This window comes from Eulemur rufifrons, chromosome 2 (genome assembly GCF_041146395.1).
Source record: "Eulemur rufifrons isolate Redbay chromosome 2, OSU_ERuf_1, whole genome shotgun sequence".
NCBI classification, from domain to species: domain Eukaryota; kingdom Metazoa; phylum Chordata; class Mammalia; order Primates; family Lemuridae; genus Eulemur; species Eulemur rufifrons.
Window position 1 is genome coordinate 96,630,057 of NC_090984.1, and position 22,703 is coordinate 96,652,759.

The following is a 22,703-nucleotide window of genomic DNA, read 5'->3' on the forward strand; positions in this document are numbered from 1 at the left end:
CTGTTGTCTCAGTGCACAGCGTGCCAAAGGTCAAGAGAGCCAACAACAGCAGTGGGTTCGTACTAGGGACACACTCACCTGCTTCTGGGTCTGCAGGAATTCTCCACATGTACAGGTTGAAGTCATCAGAGCCCGAAAGGATATACTGTTAGAACAAAAAATACATATCACATATTACATAATGTAATATAGAATAATAAACATACACTGATTTATAATAGATCTATATCTATTTATATACATTTTTTAAAAAAATTAACAAGATAAATGGGCATATATTTATAAGGCACCATACAGCAAACATCCCCTTAAAATACTTGCAAATCAAAAGACTTGCTAGCTTAAACTCAGCAACAAAAAAACAAATGACCCAATTCAAAAAGGGGCAAAGGCCTTGAACAGACATTTCTCCAAAGATACACAAATGGCCAATAAATACAGGAAAAGATGCTCAATATCACTAATAATTAGGGAAATACAAATCAAAACCACAATGAAATACTATTTCACACCCATTAGGATGGCAATTACCAAAAAAAAAAAGAGACAAGAATTGGCAAGGATGTGGAGAAAGTGGAACCTTTGTACACTGCTGGAAGGAATATATGATGCCGCAGCTACTGTGGAAGATAGTATAGCAATTCCTCAAAACATTAAAAATAGAACTACCTTATGATCCAGCCATTCCAATCCTAGATAAATATCCAAGAACTGAAAGCAGGGACTCTAACAGAAACCTGTACACCCATATTCATTAGCAGCATTATACACAATAACCAAAAGGTGAAAACAACCCAGGTGTCCATCAACAGATGAATGGATAAACAAAATGTGGTAAACATACAACGGAATATTATTCAGCCTTTAAAAGGAAGAAAATTCTGACACATGCTACAACATGGATAAACCCTGACAACATTATAGTAAGTGAAATAAGGTAGACACAAAAAGACAAACATTATATGACTACTTATATGAGATACTTAGAGTACTGAAAATCACAGAAAGTAGAATGGTGGTTTCCAGGGGTTAGGGTAAGGAGGAGTAGAGTTAGTGTTTAGTGGGTACACAGTTTTAGTTTGGGATGATGAAAAAGTTCTGGAGATAGATGGTAGTGATAGTTGCACAACAATGTGAATGTGCTTAATGCCCCTAACTGTATTTTTTAAAAAATGGTTGTAATAATAAATTTCATGTTATATATATTTCACCACCACTAAAAAAAATGTTAATGCAGCAAATAAAAACTAAAACCTTCCCAGAGATCTTTTATGCAAGGCCAAGCATCCTGAACTTCCCTGCTATCAGCTGGTATCTTTGAGCAGGAAGCGATTGCCAACACATCCACAAGTTAATTCCAGGGGCATAAGAAATCCCCTTTTATGAGGCAGCTTTAAACTGCTTAATCTCAAAAAGATAGAACCCTATGCCAGATCTATCTTAATTTAGACTTATAAAAGCATTGTCTAACACTGTCTAACAGCAACAAGTGAGCAATCTGAGAGCTCATTTATTTCCAAAGATTAACATAAGTGTCTTACTTTAAGTTGAGGTCAGCATTACTTCCTGTCCTTTGGCCTCATCTGCTTGTTTCCCTTTAAAACAAAAATAGCCTACAGCTTTCTAAAGAAAACTTTGCCCCTAAAATTGACACTGAATGATTCCAAATAAGTATAAGTCATACAACCTCATATCTAATGTAAATACTTGACTAAATACTTTGCAAGCATTTAAGCATCAATTTACTAACCTATAAAAAAACTTGTAGGAACATGAGAAAACAGACAATGGTAGGTTTTTTGTTTTTAGCTTTTTTATTTTTTTACAGACAGGATCTTGCTTTGTCACCCAGAGGCTGGAGTGCAGTGGTATGATCACAGCTCACTGCAACCTCTAACTCCTGGGCTCAAGTGATCCTCCTGCCTTGGCTTCCCTAAGTGCTGGAATGAGCCACCACACCTAGTGGCAGGTAGGTTTAAATATAAGGAAAATGCTATCCATAGTGGATAAAGCAGTGAGTTCAGTTTCCTCATCTGCAAAATGAGAGAACTGGACTGGTTGTTCTCTGAGGTTCATTTAATTCTAAGATTCTACGATTATTCTGTGAAGAAATAGTGGAATTATGATCAGACCTGAAAGTCCCTATGGTGCCAGCCCAAGTGACTTAACAAGTCACTACACAAATATGCTCAAGAATCACAGAGCATGGTGGCTCTTGCCTATAATCCCAGCTACTTGGGAGGATCAGGTGGGAGGATTGCTTGAGCCCAGGAGCTCTGAGACCAGCCTGGGCAACATAGTGAGATCCTGTCTCATTAAAAAAACAAAAACAAGTATGTTCTCAATGCTGTGTGGAAACTATTCTAACAACAAAAAGCCCTACAAAAAGCCAAATACACTCAAGAAAAGGAAACTCAAAAGAGTAATCTTGGTAAACGTCAATCAATAAGTTTCCTTAACAACAACCGAAAGCATGATTTTAAAAATGGGCAAAGGACTCGAATAGACATTTCTTCAAAGAATATACTATAGCCATATACTAATGACTTATAATAAGCACATAAAAAGATGTTTAACATCGCTAATAATTAGTGAAATGCAAATCAAAACAACAGTGAGATACTACCTTACTTACACCCATTAGGATGGCTACTATCTGCCTCCCCACCCACCCCCAAAACCAAAAAATTGTTCCTCAAAAAATTAAAAATAGAATTATCATATAATCCAGCAATTCTACTTCTGGGTATATATCCAAAAGGACTAAAAACAGGATTAGAGATATTTGTAACCTATGTTCATAGCAGCACTCACTATTCACAATGGCCAAGAGGTAGAAGCAACTCAAATGTTCACAGACAATCTTACCAAGGAAAGAAATTCTAACATATACCATCTATAACATGGAAGAACCTTTAGGACATCATGCTAAGTGAAATAAGCCAGTCACAAAAAGGCAAGCACTATATGATTTTACTTGTATGAGGTTTGCAGAGTAGTCAAATTCACAGAAACAGAAAGTAGAATGGTGCTTGCCAGGACCTAGGGGGTGGGGAAAATGGGGGGTTATTTTTTTAATGGGTACAGAGTTTCAATTTTGCCAGATGAAAAAGTTCTAGAGATTAGTTGCACAATAATGAGAATATACTTAACATTACTGAGCTATATACTTAGAAATGGTTAAGATGGTAAAATTTTTTTTTAAGAGAGAGGGTCTCACTATGTTACCCAGGCTGGTTTCAAACTCCTGGGCTCAAGTCAACCTGCTGCCTCAGCCTCCTGAATAGCTGGGACTACAGGTGCACACCACTCACCCAGCTAAGAGGGTAAATTTTATGTTATGTGGGGTTTTTTTTTTTTTATTACAATAAAGAAAAATTTAAAAAAATAAAAAATAGCAAATGTTGGTGAGGATATGGAGAAATTAAGAACCCTTTTCAACTATTGGTAGGAATGCAAAATGGTACAGCCACTAAGGAAAACATTATGGCAGTTCCTCAAAAATAAAAAATGGATTTACCATATGATCTAGCAATTCTACTTTTAGATATAGGTATATATCCAAAAGAACTGAAAGTAGGGCCTCGAAGAGGTAGTTGTACACCCATATTCACAGCAGCATTATTCACTATAGCCAAGAGGTGGAAACAACCAAAATGTTCATTGACAGATGAATGGATAAAGAAAATGTGGTATATACATATAATGGAATATTATTCAGCCTTAAAAAGGAAGAAAATTCTGACACATGCTGCAACATGGATGAACCCTGAGGACATTAGGCTAAGTAAAATAAGCTAGTCACGAAAAGACAAATACTGTATGATTCCACTTATATGAGGTACCTAGACCTGCAGCCTCAAGGCCACATGTGGCTTCCAGATCCCCAAGTATGGCCCCCTCAACTGTATCCAAACATCACAGAACAAATCCTTTTAATAAAGGGATTTGTTCTGTAAAATTTGGATTGAGTTAAAAGGCCACATTCAAGGATCCAGAAGGCCATATGTGCCCCAAGGCCACAGGTTCCCCACCCCTGGATGAAAAAGTTCTGGAGGTAGATGGTGGCAATGGTTATACAACAATGTGAATGTTTGTACTTAACATTACTAAACGGTATACTTTTTTAAAAAGTTTCCTTAAAAAAGGAAGGAAAAAAAAGATGAATCCTCACTGCCCTGACTTGAGGATCCATCCAATAACTCCTTGCAGTTTATGGCACTATCTGGTTGAAGTTATGAGTTGGAATTCAGGATCTCAAGAGTTTTCCTTTCATGGCCTGTTTCTCAAAACAACCTACTAGTTAGGAGAAAAGACTTATTCATTAAAAACTAACTGAGAACTTATATGCCAAGTAGTCTGGTGTTTACGAAGATATGTAAGGTTAATACCTGAGTTCCTAAGGTGCCTAAATCAAGTAGAAAATATAAAAGATGTAGATATGCAACTACCATTCTATGAAGTAGAAATTGCGAGGTGCTATTATGAGAAATAAGATACCTGGAAATTCACAGACAGGAGTCAAGATAAGAAAGATTTGAGCACTGAGCCAGTCTCAGGGAAAAATGTGGTTTAAAAGGAGAAACGATAGAAAGAGCAAAGAAAGCAATGGCACCCATGTAGTCTACTGCTTTAACAGAAGCAGGAAGCATGGTGTAACTCACTCCTTGACATCCTGCTCACATCCCTCAGGCCTTACTGTCTTGTATACTTTGCCTGCTCTCCAACTGCCAGGATCCATATTTCTCTGCCTGAGAGCTTTCTACAAAGCCTAGGAGTCTGCAGGGCTATGGGGAATGAACCCCTACAGGAGCAGTCCTCAACCAATGACTGAAGGGGTTTGTGTATCAATATCCCAGTTTCGTTGTTCCTAAAGTAACTCTGACATGTGTGTTCTATACTCTTTCCCCCTCAGGATCAAACTCCAATTGCCCACAGTTGTAGTTGATTCACTTAATCACCCTTCCTTTCCCCGTCTCACTTCTCTACTCCTCTGCTATTGCTTACTGTATTTCCAAATAAACTACTTTCACCTGAAACCTGAACCCAAATTAAGACAAAAGGGGGGTTATAGACAGAACACAAAAGAACCCCCCATTAATTATATATATGATATGTAATTTATTTATGGCTTACCAACTCATCATTTCATGCTTTATATTTAAAAGAGCCTATAAACTTCATATAGAATTCCTGCTACCCTGCCCCCCTCCACTTCCACAAACTAAACAAACAAAAAATAAATACTAAAAAAGAGCGAGCCCAGGCTAGGCTCATCAGAAGTTTTACTATTTCATTGTGAAGGATCAGTGCTTTCCTATGTGTTCAGCTATTCACCAGGGCAAAGCCACAAAAAAGTGGCTAAAAGGGGACTCCTAGATAGAATGCTGACTCAGAAGACAGCCTTAGAAGGAAGAAAACTCTCCCACAGTGTTCAGGCATGTTGGATTTAATATGACAGCTCCTAAAATACGTAGAAAATGTGTAGAATGCACAGGCTTCCTCTCAGGGATAAGGGCAGCTCGTAACTTCTCTTCCTTTTGGAATTGCTTTCCGCCCACCACAAGGGAACGGCTCAGGATGATTTTCAAGGAGGGTGCCTTGACCCACTGATGTCAAGTCAGACCGTGTAAGTATTCACACATACTGGAATCACAAAACTGCGCCGAGGAATTCATTATGGCATTTCATGGTTGTCTGCTGGATGCCTTCCAGCATTAAAAGTTGGCTGCCTGGGATACTGCTGACTGTGGGAGACAGAAATAAAAATGAGTTCATTCCTTTATCATTAAACAAATATTTATAGAATGTCTACATGTGTTGGGCACTGTTCCAGAGAAGGGAATACAGAGTTGATCAAAAGAGACCCCAACCCTGTCCTCATGAAACTTATATTCTGCTGGGTGGGAGAGGAAAAAATTATATACATATATTATGTGGGTAGAGAGTAGGCAGAGGAAAGAAGTTAAACAAAAAATATAATGTGTCCAGTGATGGTAAGCACTATAGAGAAAAATTAAACAGCAGGTTAGGGCATACAGGGAGTGCTAGGGGTGGGGGGTGCTAGTTTCCGTTTTACATAGGGTGGTCACAGAAGGCCTCTCTGATAAAAGGGCATTTTGAAAAGAGCCATGAAGGAAATGAGGGAGCAAGTTATGTAAATATCTGGGAGAAGGGTATTACAAGACAGGGAACTGCCTTCTGGCTATTTAAAAATATGAGGTACCCAGTAAGCTCTTTCGTCTGTCCTTGTTCCTTTTTTTTTAAGCTATGCAGAAATAAAGATTATTTCAAGTAAGCTGAGTACCGAGATACATTTAACATCATCAGAACAGGTGGAAAGATTCCTTTTTTCTAAAGCTGTTTTGGAAGGGTCATTGCCTCTTGGACTCAGGCTGGTTGGAGCCTCTGAATCAAGTCTTGCTAATGCTTAGTGCTTAAGAGGACCAACGGGGCACTGCAAGTCTCAGTGAGCCATCTCACAAATATTTATTGTGGGATAAGAGGAAAAATGAGCAAGAAAACAAAGACCAAATAGTGCCAATGGTAACTGCTACCAAAGAAACCCAAAATATACAATTATATTAAAATTTAAGAAACAATAATTATTTAAATTAACCTGAAATTGAACTTCACCTCAAGCGGTGAAACTGGAGACATAGGTCTCTCTCTCCCCTGTCCTTTTTATCTTGATATCTAATTTCAAACAGTATCTGATCATTCTCACCCAGAGAATCTGGTATTTTGGGTCTGAAGCTGACCCAGGGTAAACGGCTTCTGGCCTAGGTAACAAAAGGTTTGGCAGCAGATAGCTCTATATAAGTGGGCAAGCTATAGAAACATAATAGAAAAAATGGTTACCCAAAATTCCTATGTTTAACATTTTTATTCCCTTTTGTGATGTATGACTTCACAACCAACATTCACATTTAAAACACTACAGTGAAAGAACCTAAAGATTACTATTTAGTTTTAGAAAAGCAAAAACTAAATAAGGTAGTATTAAGTTTGTGGCCAAGTGGGGATATGAATATGAAGAATTCATTACCTTCTCTAAGTTCCTTTTTTCTTTTTTTTACCTCATTCCAAATGGTGAGGGGTAAACCACAAATTAAAAACTCACTTCATATGAGTCTTTTACCTTGTATCCTAACTGAGAAGAACCAGGCAGGGCTCCAAAGAAGGAGAAAGAATGATTTAGATGCTCCATTATCTAGGCAATAAAGTCTCATTTCACAAAATGCCCTGAGTTGAGAGGGAAGTAGGAGACCTATAGTGTATGTCAGATCATAGAGTAGAAAACATGCTTAATTTCAGTTTGGTTTTGTGGGTAAGATGGGTGATACTGATGCAAAAATGAACATAAGTTGTTGTGTGTATATACATTATCCATAATCCTTCCCAGCTGGCCACAAATGTAAAAGGTTGGCCATACTCTGACACACCTCACTGTTCATTCATTCTGCGGTCCAAGAGGGTAATCTGTTCACTGATTTGAATGCAGCCTACACATTCTAAGTAGAGTTAACCTGAGGCCAGTGCACGGTGGGATTTTATCTAATCCACTGTTAATGTAGAGATATTAAGCATGGAGGTATTAACTTGCTCAAGCACAGGGAAAGATCAACAACTCCTTACCAATAGATTTCCAGAAAGAACCACCACCACCAACATAGAAAAAAAAGATTACTGCATTGGCATATGTCACTGTTTTATTTGCCCAAATGTTCTCTGTCAATCCATTAACCTTTACAGAAGACAGCACTTCAAGTAATATTTCCTGCTCTCTGGTACTGTTGTAATGTCCAGCACTTCCTTCAAGAACTCCTACCTCTTTCTTCACCTCTTAAATTACACATGTTCTCTAAGAAGATCTTTTTCTCTTTGCAAGGATGTTTTGCTAGCTAAATACTCAGAGAGGCCCATGCCTTTAAATATACAGAGTCTCCCAAGTCACAAGAAATTTTTAGTGACTTGAAGGTTCAAAGAAGGATCTAAACATGGCCTGTCATAGCAAAACTGCTTACTAAATAGAAGCTTCCTGGGGGGGAAAAAATCAAATTTATTAGTATCCTTAAGCAAAGAACTATTTGTCCCTCCCTAACTCCATTATTTAAAACTTAATGGTTAAACAAACCAAAGAAAGGACTAATTTGGATTTGGGTAACTTCCTACCATTATATTCTAAGGCCTCACTGGATTTAGAAATATGGATATAAACAAAAATGGCACCCCCCCCCCAAAAAATCAAAGTTAAAAAGAAGAAAAAGTTCTAGAAGGCAGAGGAGACAAGCCATCCAACTGATAAACTTCAAGAATAACCCAGAACATGTCTTATCAGGTCCACTGCTAACAGAAAAATCTCTCACTGCTTGATGGATGAGATAGAAAGATAAATACACTCATGGATGTGTGTGTGTGTGCGCGTGTGCAGTATGCGTGCTCACACAGCATTTGATATTCCCGAACATCTGCTGATGAAGAAGGAAACATATCAATCAGTTACTATTCACTGAGTACTGATCAACTTACATAGTTCTCTCCAAAGGCTCCTTTCCTAGTAATTGATTAATTATTCTCTAGTAAATGGCATGTCTGTCTAATTAAATGTATTGACTAGGATAGAAAAACCAGATGGCTCTCTAGCCTGGATCAGTAACAGCAGAGAGACTGCTATTTAACATTTAAATCAAACACTGCTCTTATTTCCCTCTGACCTTTTGTCAGAAGAGGAAAAATGTGAACTTTGTAAAATGCCCTCTAGAAGACTATTTCCAGAAAAAAGTTTGCTAATTGGTATATAATACACCTTTGATCATATCATTTAAACCCAGTGCTTGCCACAAATACCGTCCAAAGCAATCAGAGCACATTTTCTTTGGAAATGGGCAAAGCCATAGATTTATTTTATTTGTAATAGGAGAAATTCCACTGCTCCCAAGAAAAGTATACAAATATGTATACCCATAAGATCAACACTATTTTTGCATGTGAAGCTACATTATTTTTGCTTCTCTGGACCATTTGCCATTTCAGCTCCATTAGGCTTCTGGAATCCTTTAGTTTATTAAAATAACCAACCTTTATAGGTTCCAAGTAGGAAAAATTCTATTAATAAAGGAATATTCCATAAAGACAGCCAATAATAGTCAAATAATCAGTAGGAAAGAAAAATTTTAAAATGCTCAAAATCACCAACAGCTGCTCATAACAAAATAGCCAGCATTACTTAAAGATGAGTCTTTATTCGAAAAACTCTTTTTGGAAACTTGGCCAAGACAAAGGGGCATCAACCAAATGGCCTTGAGCACTAAGTTTCCCCTTTGTGGGCGTTGGTTTTTATACACGGGGACTGGGAAGTAAGAAGATGGCATCACTCACTTCAGTCCATATATGAGTGTTGACACTCTTCAAACGAAGGTCTCTAAGTATTCTGAGAAAAAGCCATTATTTTCTTTTTTTCTCCAAAGCTTGAAGACACCCCCAAAAATAAAATCTACTGAAAGTAAAATCTCTAAGGAAGATGGGGCAGGTAGACCAGGAAAAATTATACTCTGTTCCCTTTCATTAATATCTACCAGGGATTTCCTAGTGGGGACCAGACTCAGCCAGGAGCTATACATTAAAGGAAAAATGCCATGTTGTGTCACCAAATCACATCAATTCTACCTGTTCCTAAGAAGAAATCCAAGACACCTTGTGTTTCTTTTCAGCTGAACAATTATAAACTGACCATATCTAGCAGGCCTACACACAACTCAAAACCTTTTAAACTTCTAAATTCTAAAGCTATATCCAGGATTGATATTACCTGAGCCTCTTAGGTTTCAGGAGTTCCATAAACCCTTTATTATTAATATTATATGCAAAACTATGTGGATACATGCATTTTTCTGACTGCTCACAGCTTTTAGAAGACTTTCATAGAAGTTCAAGATTTAAAAAGAGTTATAAATGGCTCATTTAATAAAGTAATCTTCACTCTACCTTCTCTTTATAAAATAAAAAGTCTCAAAAAAAAAAAAGTTTCCTAAAATATTCACTCCCTACAATACTTATAAGGAATTCCTCTGACACAACATTCTGTATTCTGTCTTCCTCATCAGCCCAAGGAAAACCATATCACAGCTCAATCTCTATAACACAAGTGGCAGCATGCCTATGAGCAAGAGGGGACAATCAGGAGCAAGACACAGCCTAGTTCCGGTTCTGCTAATGATCAGATCTACCATCTCAAACTACTCTGGGCCTCAGTTTCCCATGAGGATGAAACCTGTCCAACAACACCCAAAGGTTGCAGGGAGGATTTAAAGTTAATAGTGGATATGAAAGTACCTTAGAAGTTAAAGGGCTAAAAATATATAAGATATAAAAGAAAGGCGTGGAGATAAAAAAAAAAAAAAATAGTAGCCTAGAGTCACAAAACTAATCAAAGGGTGGAACCCAAGAGTTGAATTTCCCCCTATTAAAAGTGTATCTGTATCTCAGATAAGAGATAACACATGGCATGCCAGGCCCCCTAAGTGGCTTAATCAGAGGTAGACGGAATTATTTAAAAAAAAAAAAAAAAAAAAAGAGCAAAGTTATAACTTTATAGGGTGCTTCTCTGGCCTGGAGAGTATTTACTGGTGCATTCCTGCACCTCTGCTATACCCATATAATATCAACACAGGGAGGTTGAGTGGTGATGTAATGTCTGAGGCCAGGCCATGTATTCAAGGCCATTTTGTTGGATTCACAGGGTACAAGTCAGTTCTTTTCTGACTTGAATGGGACAGGATGATTTCATGATCATGATTTTTTGGGGCCTTGCTATCTATCAAGTTCAAAGACAGACCTGTATAAGAGATCTCAGTGCTCAGATGCACCAGTGTTTAGCCCTTTTAAGAAAACTTTATTATACTTTTTCCTTTCTTCCCCATCCCACTTTCAGCAAGATAGAGACTCTCACGGTAGGCATTAGATGAGACTAAAGCAAGAAAAGATTTTTAAATGACCAAACTGTCCATTTTCAGGTACACATGCCTGCTAGCCTAAAAGACTTACTTCCCAGAAGCCTGAGCCACTCTGCTGGACTCTTAATCTAGGACAAGAACCATTTAAGGAATCATGAAAGAAAAGGAATAAAAGCCAAGTGCTGTCTTACAAGTAGGTGCCAGAAAAGCTAGCAGGTGGAACATGGGCATTCTTTATTAACCCTGTTAAAAGACTGGCTCTCCGAGAGTGTAGAGGGGAGTGTGAAGCTTAGAAGACAGAATGTACCCAGTCAGGCTTCAGGGAGAAAACAAACAAAACAAAAATCCATGTAGGAAGCAAAAGCAAAAAGAACTACCCTTGGGTTCAGGCAGCCTCCAGAGGAAGGAACGCTGTTTTACTGTGTTTCCTCACTACATTGCAAGACTAGAAGGTGCATTGGTTACAAAAAAAAAAAGTTATAGCAGTGAGCTCTGACACCACTGCACTCTAGCTTGGGCAACAAAGTGAGACATTGTCTCAAAAAAAAAAAAAAAAAAAAAAAGTTAAAGCCTTTAGTTAGGACCAATTGTTTCTGTTGATAACCAGCAACCTGATGTCACTTCTGTCACCTAATCTGATGCTAGAAATTATTAAATTGAATAATTAAAACATACGAGAAATAGGACAGGCACGGTGGCTCACACCTGTAATCCTAATACTCTGGGAGGCCAAGGCGAGAGGATCACTTGAGCTCAGGAGTTTGAGACCAGCCTGAGAAAGAGCAAGACCCCATCTCTACCAAAAATAGAAAAAATTAGCCGGCCTCGGTGGTGGGCACCTGTAGTCCCAGCTACTCAGGAGGCTGAGGCAGAAGGATCGTTTGAGTTTGAGCCCAGGAGTTTGAGGTTGCAGTGAGCTGTGATGATGCCACTGAACTCTACCCAGGGCGACAGTGAGACTGTCAAAAAAAAAAAAAAAAAAAAAATATATATATATATATATATATATATAAAATATATATATACTAGAAATAAACAAACTATGTATTTGTAGCCAAAAGTGGGGAAGACAGATTGTATATAGGACTTTGAGTGAAAATCTTAAAGAGGGTACCATCTGGCAATGTCATGTGAATGTGTCTACCACAGCATCTGGCCCACAGTAAATGCTCAGTAAATATCTGCTTTCTTATTTTAAAAGATAGAAGGAGAAAAGACATGAAGTTAGGAAGAGTTTAGTAGGAACTAGGAAAAAGGAACTTGTCTCCACTCACCCATGAACTAGTGACAGACTGTGGAAGTACACATGAGGAAAAACAACCTGCTGAGTGAAGCACATAGGTTTCAAACTGGTGGCTCCAGAGCAGAGTAGGTATGGTGCACAGATTTGTTTTAGTCATATAATAAAGTATGAATTTGTTGCCATATTTAAAAATCAGGAGATTGCACATAAAAATCTTTATTTCTATTTTCTCTTGAAAAAACATTAGAGGCCCTGGCAACATGGAGGCCAACATGGCAACAACGGCTGAAGCTGAGTACACACTGTCCCATTCACATGGGATGTGGGCTGGGCTCTCCCGTTGGCCACAGTTCCCACCACTCCCAGCCCAATTCATCCATTTTTGCTGCCTGCTTTGCTCCTGTTGGCATCAAGTTGTGACCATTTGTATAGTGAAAAGGGGTCTCTACTGAAAGTCCAAAAATCTGGGTTCTAGTCCTGGCTCAGCTACAAATTTATATATGTTGTGACTTGTATACCTAACCTCTCTGACTCTTAGTTCTCTCATCTGTAAAAGGAAGGATTTGTACAAAATTATCTCTAATAGCTCCATAATTAGAATTTGTCTACAATGGTGGCAATGAGCATGGAGGAGACAAAAAATAGACTCAGTGTATTTCATACTTCATTCCCTGAGTCTAATTTCTTGAAATGTTAATTTCATTTTGACGTTAATGAATTACCTAGTGAACCCAAGATAGACTAAAAAGTACAGGCTCTCTAGACCAGCAGTCTCGGTCCCCAACTTTTTTGGCACCAGGGATTAGTTTCACGGAAGATTATTTTTCTATGGACTAAGTGTGGTTTTGGATGATTCAGGAGCATTACATTTATTGTGCATTTTATTTCTATTATTATTGCACCGTTAACCTCTCTGCTAATGATAATCTGTATTTGCAGCCACTCCCCAGCACTAGCATCACTGCCTCAGCTCCACCTCAGATCATCAGGCATTAGATTCTCACAAGAGCGCACGATCTAGATCCCTCGCATGCACAGTTTACAGTAAGGTTCGAGCTCTTACGAGAATCTAATGCAGCCACTGACCTGTCAGGAGGCAGAGCTCAGGTGGTGATGCGAGTGATGGGGAGCAGTTGTAAGTACAGATGCAGCTTCACTCACTCTCCTTCCTTGCCATTGACCTCCTGCTGTGTGGCCCAGTTCCTAACAGGCCACAGACTGGTACCAGTCTGCAGCCTGGGGGTCAGGGACCATAGCTCTGGACAATATCTGGGTCTACTTGTACAGAATGACTGATCTCATTGTAATTAAAAGCTATATTATCATCTCAGATAGATAGGATCACTCACTACTTGTCCGTGTTCATTCCTATTATGGAAATTTTCAGATTCTTCTTTGGGATGGCTACCCAGCCTATGACTAAATGAAGAGTTCCAGAGCACACAGCCTCAGGCTGTAGGCATTCTCAGAGTATACAGGAATGAGATCAAATATAAAGACCAATATAAGGAAAGGGAAGGTTTTGGAATTTGAAAGCAGCAAAAAAAGATCCTGTCTGGATTAGTCAGAGGATATATACATGTCAGTCCTGTTGATCATACTATAACCATCACAGCTGCTGCTTTAGCCCTGAGTGTGGAAAATGTGAGCCCATAAATCACCGTTGAGAGACATGCTCTAGGACTGGGACAGTAAGTTTGGCCTCTTGTGTAACACTTTAAAAACTATAAGCTCAGTAAATTAGTTTCACTATAAATCCATTATTTAATTCATCCTCCAAAGGCCCCTGGAATTGAGCAGGAAAAATGATACTTATCAATCCCAATTTACAGTTAGAAAAGCCTTAGGCCCAGAAAGTTAAATACCACACAGTGACCAAAGTACTCAAGATTCACTTCAGCAAATGTTTATCATGTTCTCATTGTGTGCCAGGATTTATAGACACGACAATGATGAACTAGCTACATTTCTTAGTCCCTAAGGAATGAACCAAAAAAACCGAAACGTAAACCTCTGTGCTTCCTAGTCCCTAAGTTACATACCTCTGATAATCTACATGGGGAATATGCACAGATTTCTAAGATTTTAACTCTACTAACTGATCCAAAGTTAGATTCAATGACTTTACATCCTCCTTCATCCAAGAGAAACTACTTACCCCAACCAAAAAGCAGTCTAGTCTGAGAGAATATAATTTTATTTATAAACTCTTCCCATAGGACAAAAGTCACAAATATAAATGAGTCAATCTAAATAGAGAAAATCAAAAGCCATTCAATATTTTTATCATTATATATAAACTGAAAGGCAAAAACAACTATATCTTCAATGTACACAGCCAGGACTATCACAAAATGTCTTCTTGTGGCTCTACCTATGGCAACACCTGCCCCAATGCATCTGAGCAAACTTGGTAGTTATAATTTAGATCAGAGGTTCTCAGCCAGGGCAATTTCCTCCCAGGGGATAAGTGGCAATGTCTGGAGACATTTTTGGTTGTCTGGAGGACAACTTAGGAAGATATTACTGGCATCTAGTGGGGAGAGGCCAGGGATACTATTAACTAGCCTACAACACAGAGGATAGCCCCACACACCAAAGAACTATCTAGCCAAAATGTCAATGGTGCTAAAGTTGAGAAACCATGGTCTAGGTTCTTTATATTTTGGCTACAGGCCTTTGTTCTGGGTCTTTTAAGGACTCCATGCAGACAGGTTTTGGCTGCTAAATACAACCCAAAGAAAACATAACATCCATGTTCCTTCACCTTTCCATCAGACGCTGTATTTATGGCAATAAAGCCTAGTAAACTATTACCTTTATTGCATGTTCTTTATTATTCAGTTAAATAAGAATTACAAGTATAAGAGGCTGACAGAAAAGTCAACAAAAGCAAGGAAAAAAGAAGGAAAAGAGGAAGAGAGGGAAGCGGGGGCTTGGTTGTCATTTCCACAGCCAAATCAACCATTTTGCAGATAGACAATTATCTGTTCTATTGTGAATCTGATCATTTCTAGAAACTGCTTTTTCCTACCCAAGAAACAAATTGTTCCAGCAAGACAGGCAAATAAAAATTAAGTCATTCAGGCACTGTGGCATCTCCAAGGAGAAATTGCCTATATAACTGAGGCCACCTAGTGGTCTCCAGTGTGGATCTCAGCTAAGTAGGCCCCAAGACTCCAACTTGAGTATAAACTCTGAATCTGGATATATAGTCTCTATTTATAAAACGGGAAATCCCTAGCTCAGGAAACTTAAAATATTCTCATCTATCTACACGCCACTCAGTTCAACAAACATTTATTCTGTTCCTACTACATATGCCTACTCCTTCAACTACAATATTAGGGAGCCTCTATCAACCTCAGTCTAGGAAGAAAAATTCTAGCTTCTGCCTTCAAAAAGTAGGGTCTTGGGAGGTTCTCAAAGAATTGTTTCTTTTATGCCAAAAATAACTCTAAAGAGGTGGCCTACACAGCATGTGAGAATTATATGTCAAAATGTGACATAGTTGATAGGCCCAAAGGTGAGAACACTAGGTATTGCCAAGAGACTAAGGTTTCTCTTTTTTCTAATCTATGTATGAATAGCAATAAGATTTGTGCTTAAGAAGAAAAAAAATTGCATTTGTTTATTTGATCAATCTTTCTTTTTATTTGTCTTTACTCAGCTCGATTACCCAGACTAGTCCAACTGGTCACTGACACCCACTTTAGAACTTCTATGGCCAAGACAGACAGGCATAAGAATGCCAAGTATGTTCTTAAACTGCCAGCTTTACGTCAACATCAGTATCTCCATTCCCAGTGAGACTGAAAAAAGGCTGGAAACTCACAGCTTGGGTTTTCCATTCCCAGTTGTGATGCTGGCAGCAAAAAGAAAAAGAGTCAGCATCTGGCTCCCTCTCAAACAAAGCTGCTCAGCCCATTTCATCCAAGAAAAAGATGCCATCCCAAGAGGCTAGTCAAGATACATGGCCCTTGGATGGTACTTAGGGTGTTTCATTATCATTGTGTTTTATTGATTTTTAAAAAAGTCTTTCTCTCTGGCAGGCTAATTTTCCATAGACTCCCCCCTTTCTTTTGAAATGGCACATTTGTAGAATCTTAAAATCTGTTAACAAACTTGGCAGAGTTAGGTTGCTCAGAACCATATTGTGGCCAGCCTAGGTTTACTGTATGTGCTTCGTATGTACCCAATGGCAGCTTTGGTGAAGAAACTCACTATTGAGCCAGAATGTCCCCAGACACTGTTTCCTCTTAATTGTTTCTACCTGAATAATTGATGCCAAAGAGAAATAAAGATGAGTACCAAAGCAACAATCAGAGAGGAAAAGCATGAGTGTGGGGATGTAGGAGGCAGAGCGCACGTACCTGGTCACGATCTCCTGCGAAGCAGCAGCTTTTCATGGTGCATGAGTTGAAGTAACCCTGATTGTCAAACTGAAACACAGGCAGGCGGGAGTGGATGTCATAGAGGACAGGGGGCAAGCGACGCCTCAGGGCCAGAAGCTGGGTCCCATTGCTGTTGAATCGCACACTCATGGCACTTTGTAGGGATAAGTTTCCACCATAGCGCAGGAGAGAACTGGAAGACAGAAAGCAAAAGGATCAGGCATGGGGCAGGCTACACAAGAGTCTGAAAAACACACGGAATTTATTTCTTCACATGTGCTCAGGACTTCCTGTCAGCCTTGTATATCTGAATTTCAGCAAAAGGGTATTTGTACACAGTGGCTAGAAGATAATGAGGGTAGGAATAGCTCCTTGGTTACTTTAAAGCAAGTTACTTAAATTGTCAGTCCCTCTTTTCAATTTCCAAAATGTAAATTACCAGTAAATTCACAAGAAAAGTATAACAAAAATATCTTGAAAGAAGAGACATATTAAAAAGAGATACTCATCAAGACCCTGGGAGGTAAGAACTGTCCATCCCAACTGGCTAATTATGGATGATATTTAAGTAATATATTTATCCTCTATATTAGAGATTTAAGAACCATCAGCAAGAATAATACTTTGTTGTTTATTCTGGATATTTTTTAAATAGTAATAATTTTATTACTTAAGCATAACAAACATTTATTTTTTTTTATTTTATTTTTTTTTTTTGAGACAGAGTCTCACTCTGTTGCCCAGGCTAGAGTGAGTGCCGTGGCATCAGCCTAGCTCACAGCAACCTCAAACTCCTGAGCTCGAGCGATCCTCCTGTCTCAGCCTCCCGAGTAGCTGGGACTACAGGCATGCACCACCATGCCCAGCTAATTTTTTCTATATATATTTTTAGCTGTCCATATAATTTCTTTCTATTTTTAGTAGAGATGGGGTCTCGCTCTTGCTCAGGCTGGTCTCGAACTCCTGAGCTCAAACGATCCGCCCACCTCGGCCTCCCAGAGTGCTAGGATTACAGGCGTGAGCCACCGCGCCCGGCCACAAACATTTATTTTTAAATCTTTTTTTCTTTTCTTTTTGAGACAAGGTCTCTCTCTGTTGCCCAGGCTAGAGTGCAGTAGCATCACCATAGCTCACTGCAATCTCAAACTCCTGGGCTCAAGTGATTGCTCTTGCCTCAGTCTTCTGAGTAGCTGGGACTACTGGTGCATACCACCACACCTGGCTAATTTTTAATTTTTTTGTAGATATGGGGTCTTGCTATGTTGCTCAGGCTGGTCTCCATCTCCTTTGCCTCACCTCCCGAAGTGCTAGGATTACAGATACAAGCCACTGTGCCAAGCCCTATTTTAAAATTTTAATTTGTTCACAAAGAATTTTTATATTCTATAGGGTATGACCAGAGGGTAAATATTGAAGAAATATTTAAAGTTTAAATGCAGAAAGTAGTACAACAATCAGAAAAGAATGAGGACTTGTTTCCCTTTACAATTCCCAAAAAGTTTATATTTAACTTTAAAATATACTTTTGTTAATACATATAATTTCATTTATCTAGCCTCACTAGAGAATGGTATATTCTGGTTCACCTAATAGTCTTCTGTGGTTTCCTAATGTTCACAACATTTTTTAAAAAGTCACATAGTATGGTTCTAAATAATTTCTTTTGATGACTCAAAAGATACTTCAATATTATAGTGAATCAGGATGGTCATAAACATTAATAATTATACAGTACTAATTTATTAATAAAAGGCTATGTGTGTATTTTATCTTTCAGATAGTCAGGATCCTTGATTACCTGGACACTTTTTTATAGAGGGATGACGGCTCACCGCCCATGTTATAACCAAGTTCTCCTTTGTATTTTGGGTTCAATTCTTGGAGCACTGAACTATTTATTGGTTGGAAAGTGAAGTTAAGTATGTGTAAGGGATACTGTAAAAATGAGAACTCCTGACTCGCGGACATTTTTCCATGAAAAGATAGTGACCCTAGTAGCTTTAGAGAAAAAAGTTTATAAATTCTAGAGAATCACAGAGCTAGAAAGGGCCTCAAGACACCTAAATTAGAGCCTAGCAGACTATTTGAAATATTTTTAAGGAAGAAGTTTTAATAGCATTTTACCAAGTGAAAACTTAAAAGAGCTATATGCTACCAGAAAAGTTTTAATATGGAATGAAGATAATGCATTTTCTTTTTTCTTTTTGGCAAGAGAGTGATGAAACAGACAAGAAAGGAGATATCCTATGGGGAAAGAGGCCCTGAAACCACAGTGCAGGGGCAGCTGCCAACCTAGCCTGGTCATAAAAACAGCCTGTACCAACCCCAGCCACAGTCAGTCCTGTGTCCCCCAAAGCAGTCTTCTCACCAAATGGAAGAATGCTCTGGTACTGTAGATATGTGTGCAAACAATGCTTGGGCAAAACAGCCTTTAATCCTCTTATGATTGGAATGAAAGGAAAGAGGGAAGAGACTTAGAAAACCATCCCCAGAACTCCAGAAATCGAGAAGAAGCCCAGTATCCCTGCAGGCACCAAGTAATAATCCCTGCAGAGAAATGTTCTTGTAATGGTCCTAAACATAGGCCACACTCACTTGCATACTGAGAATGAATGACAGGGCTGTTAGAGCCTAGGCATTTCCTTTAGAGGATCCCTTGGCTGCCACAGGCATGTGGTATTATCTAAACACCAAGCTCAAAAACAATGAGAGGCTTTCAATCCAAGATCAGCATGGAGTGTGCAAATAAACCAGCATCTGTAAAATGACTAGAAGTGGGGAGTTGGAAACAAGACTCAACAGAAGGAAACTTGGCCAGCCCCACCAGCCATAGCAGCAGGGGTTTGCATCAGCTGAAACATCCCTAAAACACCCTTTCCATCAGTTAATAGGAACTTCTGCCTATTCTAGTCAGGCCTGTGGAGGAGTCTGCCAAGGACAAGCATGTGGGCCCATCCCATCCAAGCTCCTGACCCACCATTTGCAATCTGGCTACACTATAGGGGTCTGGTTGTGGGCAGAAAACTCTGACCTCTCACACAAAGAGGGTGCATGGGACTCTTGCTCCTAGATTATCTAGTTTAGGAATGCTATTTAAAAAGCAGCAGCTAACAACACTGAATACTTCATGTTTTGGTACAAAATTCAATTCCTTCCAGAGGGATGGAAGGACACCTAAAACCCAGAAAATGAGTTACATTAACTATAATTTCTCAGCAGGGGCTCTGTAGCTGGCCACTTCTAGTGAGAACGACAAGGATGATCTAGTTTGCCAGTGAGAGAAGGCTTAGAAGCAGTTTGCCCTCACAGTCAAGATATAAAGATAATGTCCAAGATTCTGTAGTTCCCCATCAACTGATGAGTGGATTAAGAAAGTGTGGAATATATATCCCATGGAGTACTACTCAGTGACAAAAAAGAATGAAATACATGGCTTTTGCTGCAACTTGGTTGGAACTGGAGGCCATTATCCTAAGTGAGATAACTCAGGAACAGAAAAATAAATGTCACATGGTCTTACTTATAAGTGGGAGCTAAACTATGGCTTCACAAAGACACACAGAGTAGTATAATGGACATTGGAGACTCAAAAGAGGGGAGGGTGGGAGGAATTGAGGGAAGAAAAATTACCTATGGGGTATAATATACCCTATTTGGGTGATGGGTAGACCAAAAGCCCAGACTCCAATGCTATATAATACATACATGTAATGGAATTCAACTTGTACCCCCGAAATCTATTAAAAGAAAAATTAAAGAAAATAAAATAAAGAAGGATCCTTCAACTAATACAGCAATAAAGTTTAAAATTTACCCCCCCCCAGCCAAAAAGATTCTGTAGTTTACAGTTCCAAGTGTAATATGTATGAGAAATCATCTAGGACTTTTAAAAAATGTATATTCTCGGGATCCCCCATGTTTGATATTCTAATTCAATGTAGGAAGTGGGCCCAGGTATCCGAATTTAACAAGCAACTCCAATTAATTGTAAAGCAGGTGACTTTCAAACTATACTTTGAGAAACATGATTCCATGTTGGAATTTTAGGGAGAGAAAAAAAGGTGGAGAGTAGAGAGATTACCCGAGGTTCAATGTAAAGCTAACCACACAATATGGCACTTTTTACAACCCTATGTCTGTTAGCAGAAGGGTCTATTAGCCCTATGTCTGTTAGCAGAAGGGTCTCCAATGCCTTTTAAGTTCAGAATTCCACTCTACCAACAGTGCCTGAAATGTTATTTTCCTGTTTTCAACACATTCCCTTAAAGAGAACAGATTTCTCACTTCTTCTTGGAGAACTGAGGGTGCCTATACAGAACAAGAATGTCTCAGTCTTGACTTACTTTCTGGACATTTATCTTGATAAGGAAAATGCCACTGTCTCCATTCCTGCAGAAAAATGGCTACCATTACACACCCAAATGAGATGAGCAGTATCTTCAAAGAACTAGCAAAACAAGTTCAGATACAAATATCCCTATAAAAGGAATACATCTATTCCCAACCTATCTTCATCCAAGGATTTGCTGTAAAATGCAACAAGAATAGGGCAGGAGGTAATCCAAGGGTCAGCATGCTAAAGACCTAGGATGAAAAAAGCAAGAACACCTCAGAACACCAGGAAAACATTCTTCCCTATTGTGGTCTCCTGTGGGGTTGTTTTGGTTTTGTTTTTTTAGGTACAGAAAAAAAAAAAAAAAAAAAAAAACCCCAGAAAACAAAAACAAAAACCCCTCAATTGGACTTCTTTATTGCTCTGGAGAGGTAAAAAGAACATTTTTAAAAGTATTTGGCCAGGTCTAAAACCTTGAAACAGAAGAGAAACAGGCCAAGGCTGTTTCGTGGGAAAGTGAGTGGGACTATCTGTCCAGCACAATACAGGGAATTGAAAAAGCTTCCAAGATCAGACTCCACGAACATAGATTAACATAAATTCATGATTAAGTAATTCATCTGATGCTACTTGATGGTGCAACAAAATTTTTCAAGCCCACTGCATGAATTTCCTTATAGTTTCTATGTGTAAGTTCTATAAGACCTTTGAAATACTTGGAGTCAAGGCACTGCCATTCTAACTCACAGACCTCAAGAGAGGCAAAACCGAGGTCCTTTAGATGAGAGCAAATCTCTTCCCACCCCAGTTTCTGCTTTAAGACAGAATGACCTATAAGGAATATGGGACATTTTGTACTTCCTCTAATACAACTCATAGAATGCAACAAATCCTACAAGATACTAGAACTAGGTAAAAAGTGAGCAAGTTCACAGAGTCACAGTACATACTGGTCCCACTGAAGCATGTTCAAGGTCCCAATAATCCCTTAACCATTTGTATTACATGAGTTGGAAGGGGGCTGAAGAACCTGGGCTTTCTCTTCTGTTTTTCTAATATACTCCTCAATCCCGAGACTGAAATTTTTCTAGAGGGAATCAGAACTGTTAGAGATCCAGCTCAAGAAAGACACACTGTGATCTGTGAATGAACAAATTTATTTTCCCCAGAACATGATTGACTGCCAAGCTTCTCTGGCTTGAAATACAAACATGGCCGGGTGTGGTGGCTCACGCCTATAATCCTAATCTAGCAGTTTGGGAGGCTGAGGCGGGAGTATCACTTGAGGCCAGGAGTCAAAACCAGCCTAGATAATAGCGAGACCCTGTCTCAACAAAAAAATAAGAAAAATTAGCTAGGTGTGGTGGTGCATGCCTGTAGTCCCAGCTACTTGGGAGGCTGAGGCAGAAAGATCACTTGAGCCCAGGAGTTGGAGGTTGCAGTGAACTATGATCGCACCACTGCACTTTAGCCTGTAACGGAGCAAGACCCTGTCTCAAAAAAAAAAAAAAAAAAGAAAAGAAAAGAAAAGAAAAGAAAAGAAAAACACAGACATGAGTTCAGTATGCTTTCTGAATATCTAGAAATTTAAGTTTGACTAAAGTTGGCAGAAAGGCTTGACTAAATTTCTTTTTTTTTTTTTTTTTTTTTTTTGAGACAGAGTGTCACTCTGTTGCCCGGGCTAGAGTGAGTGCCATGGCGTCAGCCTAGCTCACAGCAACCTCAAACTCCTGGGCTCAAGCGATCCTCCTGTCTCAGCCTCCCGAGTAGCTGGGACT

General features: G+C 38.9%; 1 protein-coding gene across 6 annotated transcripts in view; it reads right to left on the reverse strand.

Moving 5' to 3' along the window:
• The window catches only part of DCAF5 (DDB1 and CUL4 associated factor 5), a 110,510-nt gene that overhangs the window by 22,722 nt on the left and 65,085 nt on the right, over nucleotides 1-22,703 (reverse strand). For 5 of the 6 annotated variants that reach the window (XM_069488245.1, XM_069488238.1, XM_069488256.1 and 2 more), the window contains exons 6-7: nucleotides 16,572-16,785; nucleotides 79-145 (exon numbers count right to left, since the gene is read on the reverse strand). In XM_069488245.1, the coding sequence (XP_069344346.1) occupies nucleotides 79-145; nucleotides 16,572-16,785 (281 nt within the window). Of the gene's footprint in view, nucleotides 1-78; nucleotides 146-15,961; nucleotides 16,064-16,571; nucleotides 16,786-22,703 lie in introns of those variants that run through there. The other variant, XM_069488279.1, reaches the window with a different exon arrangement.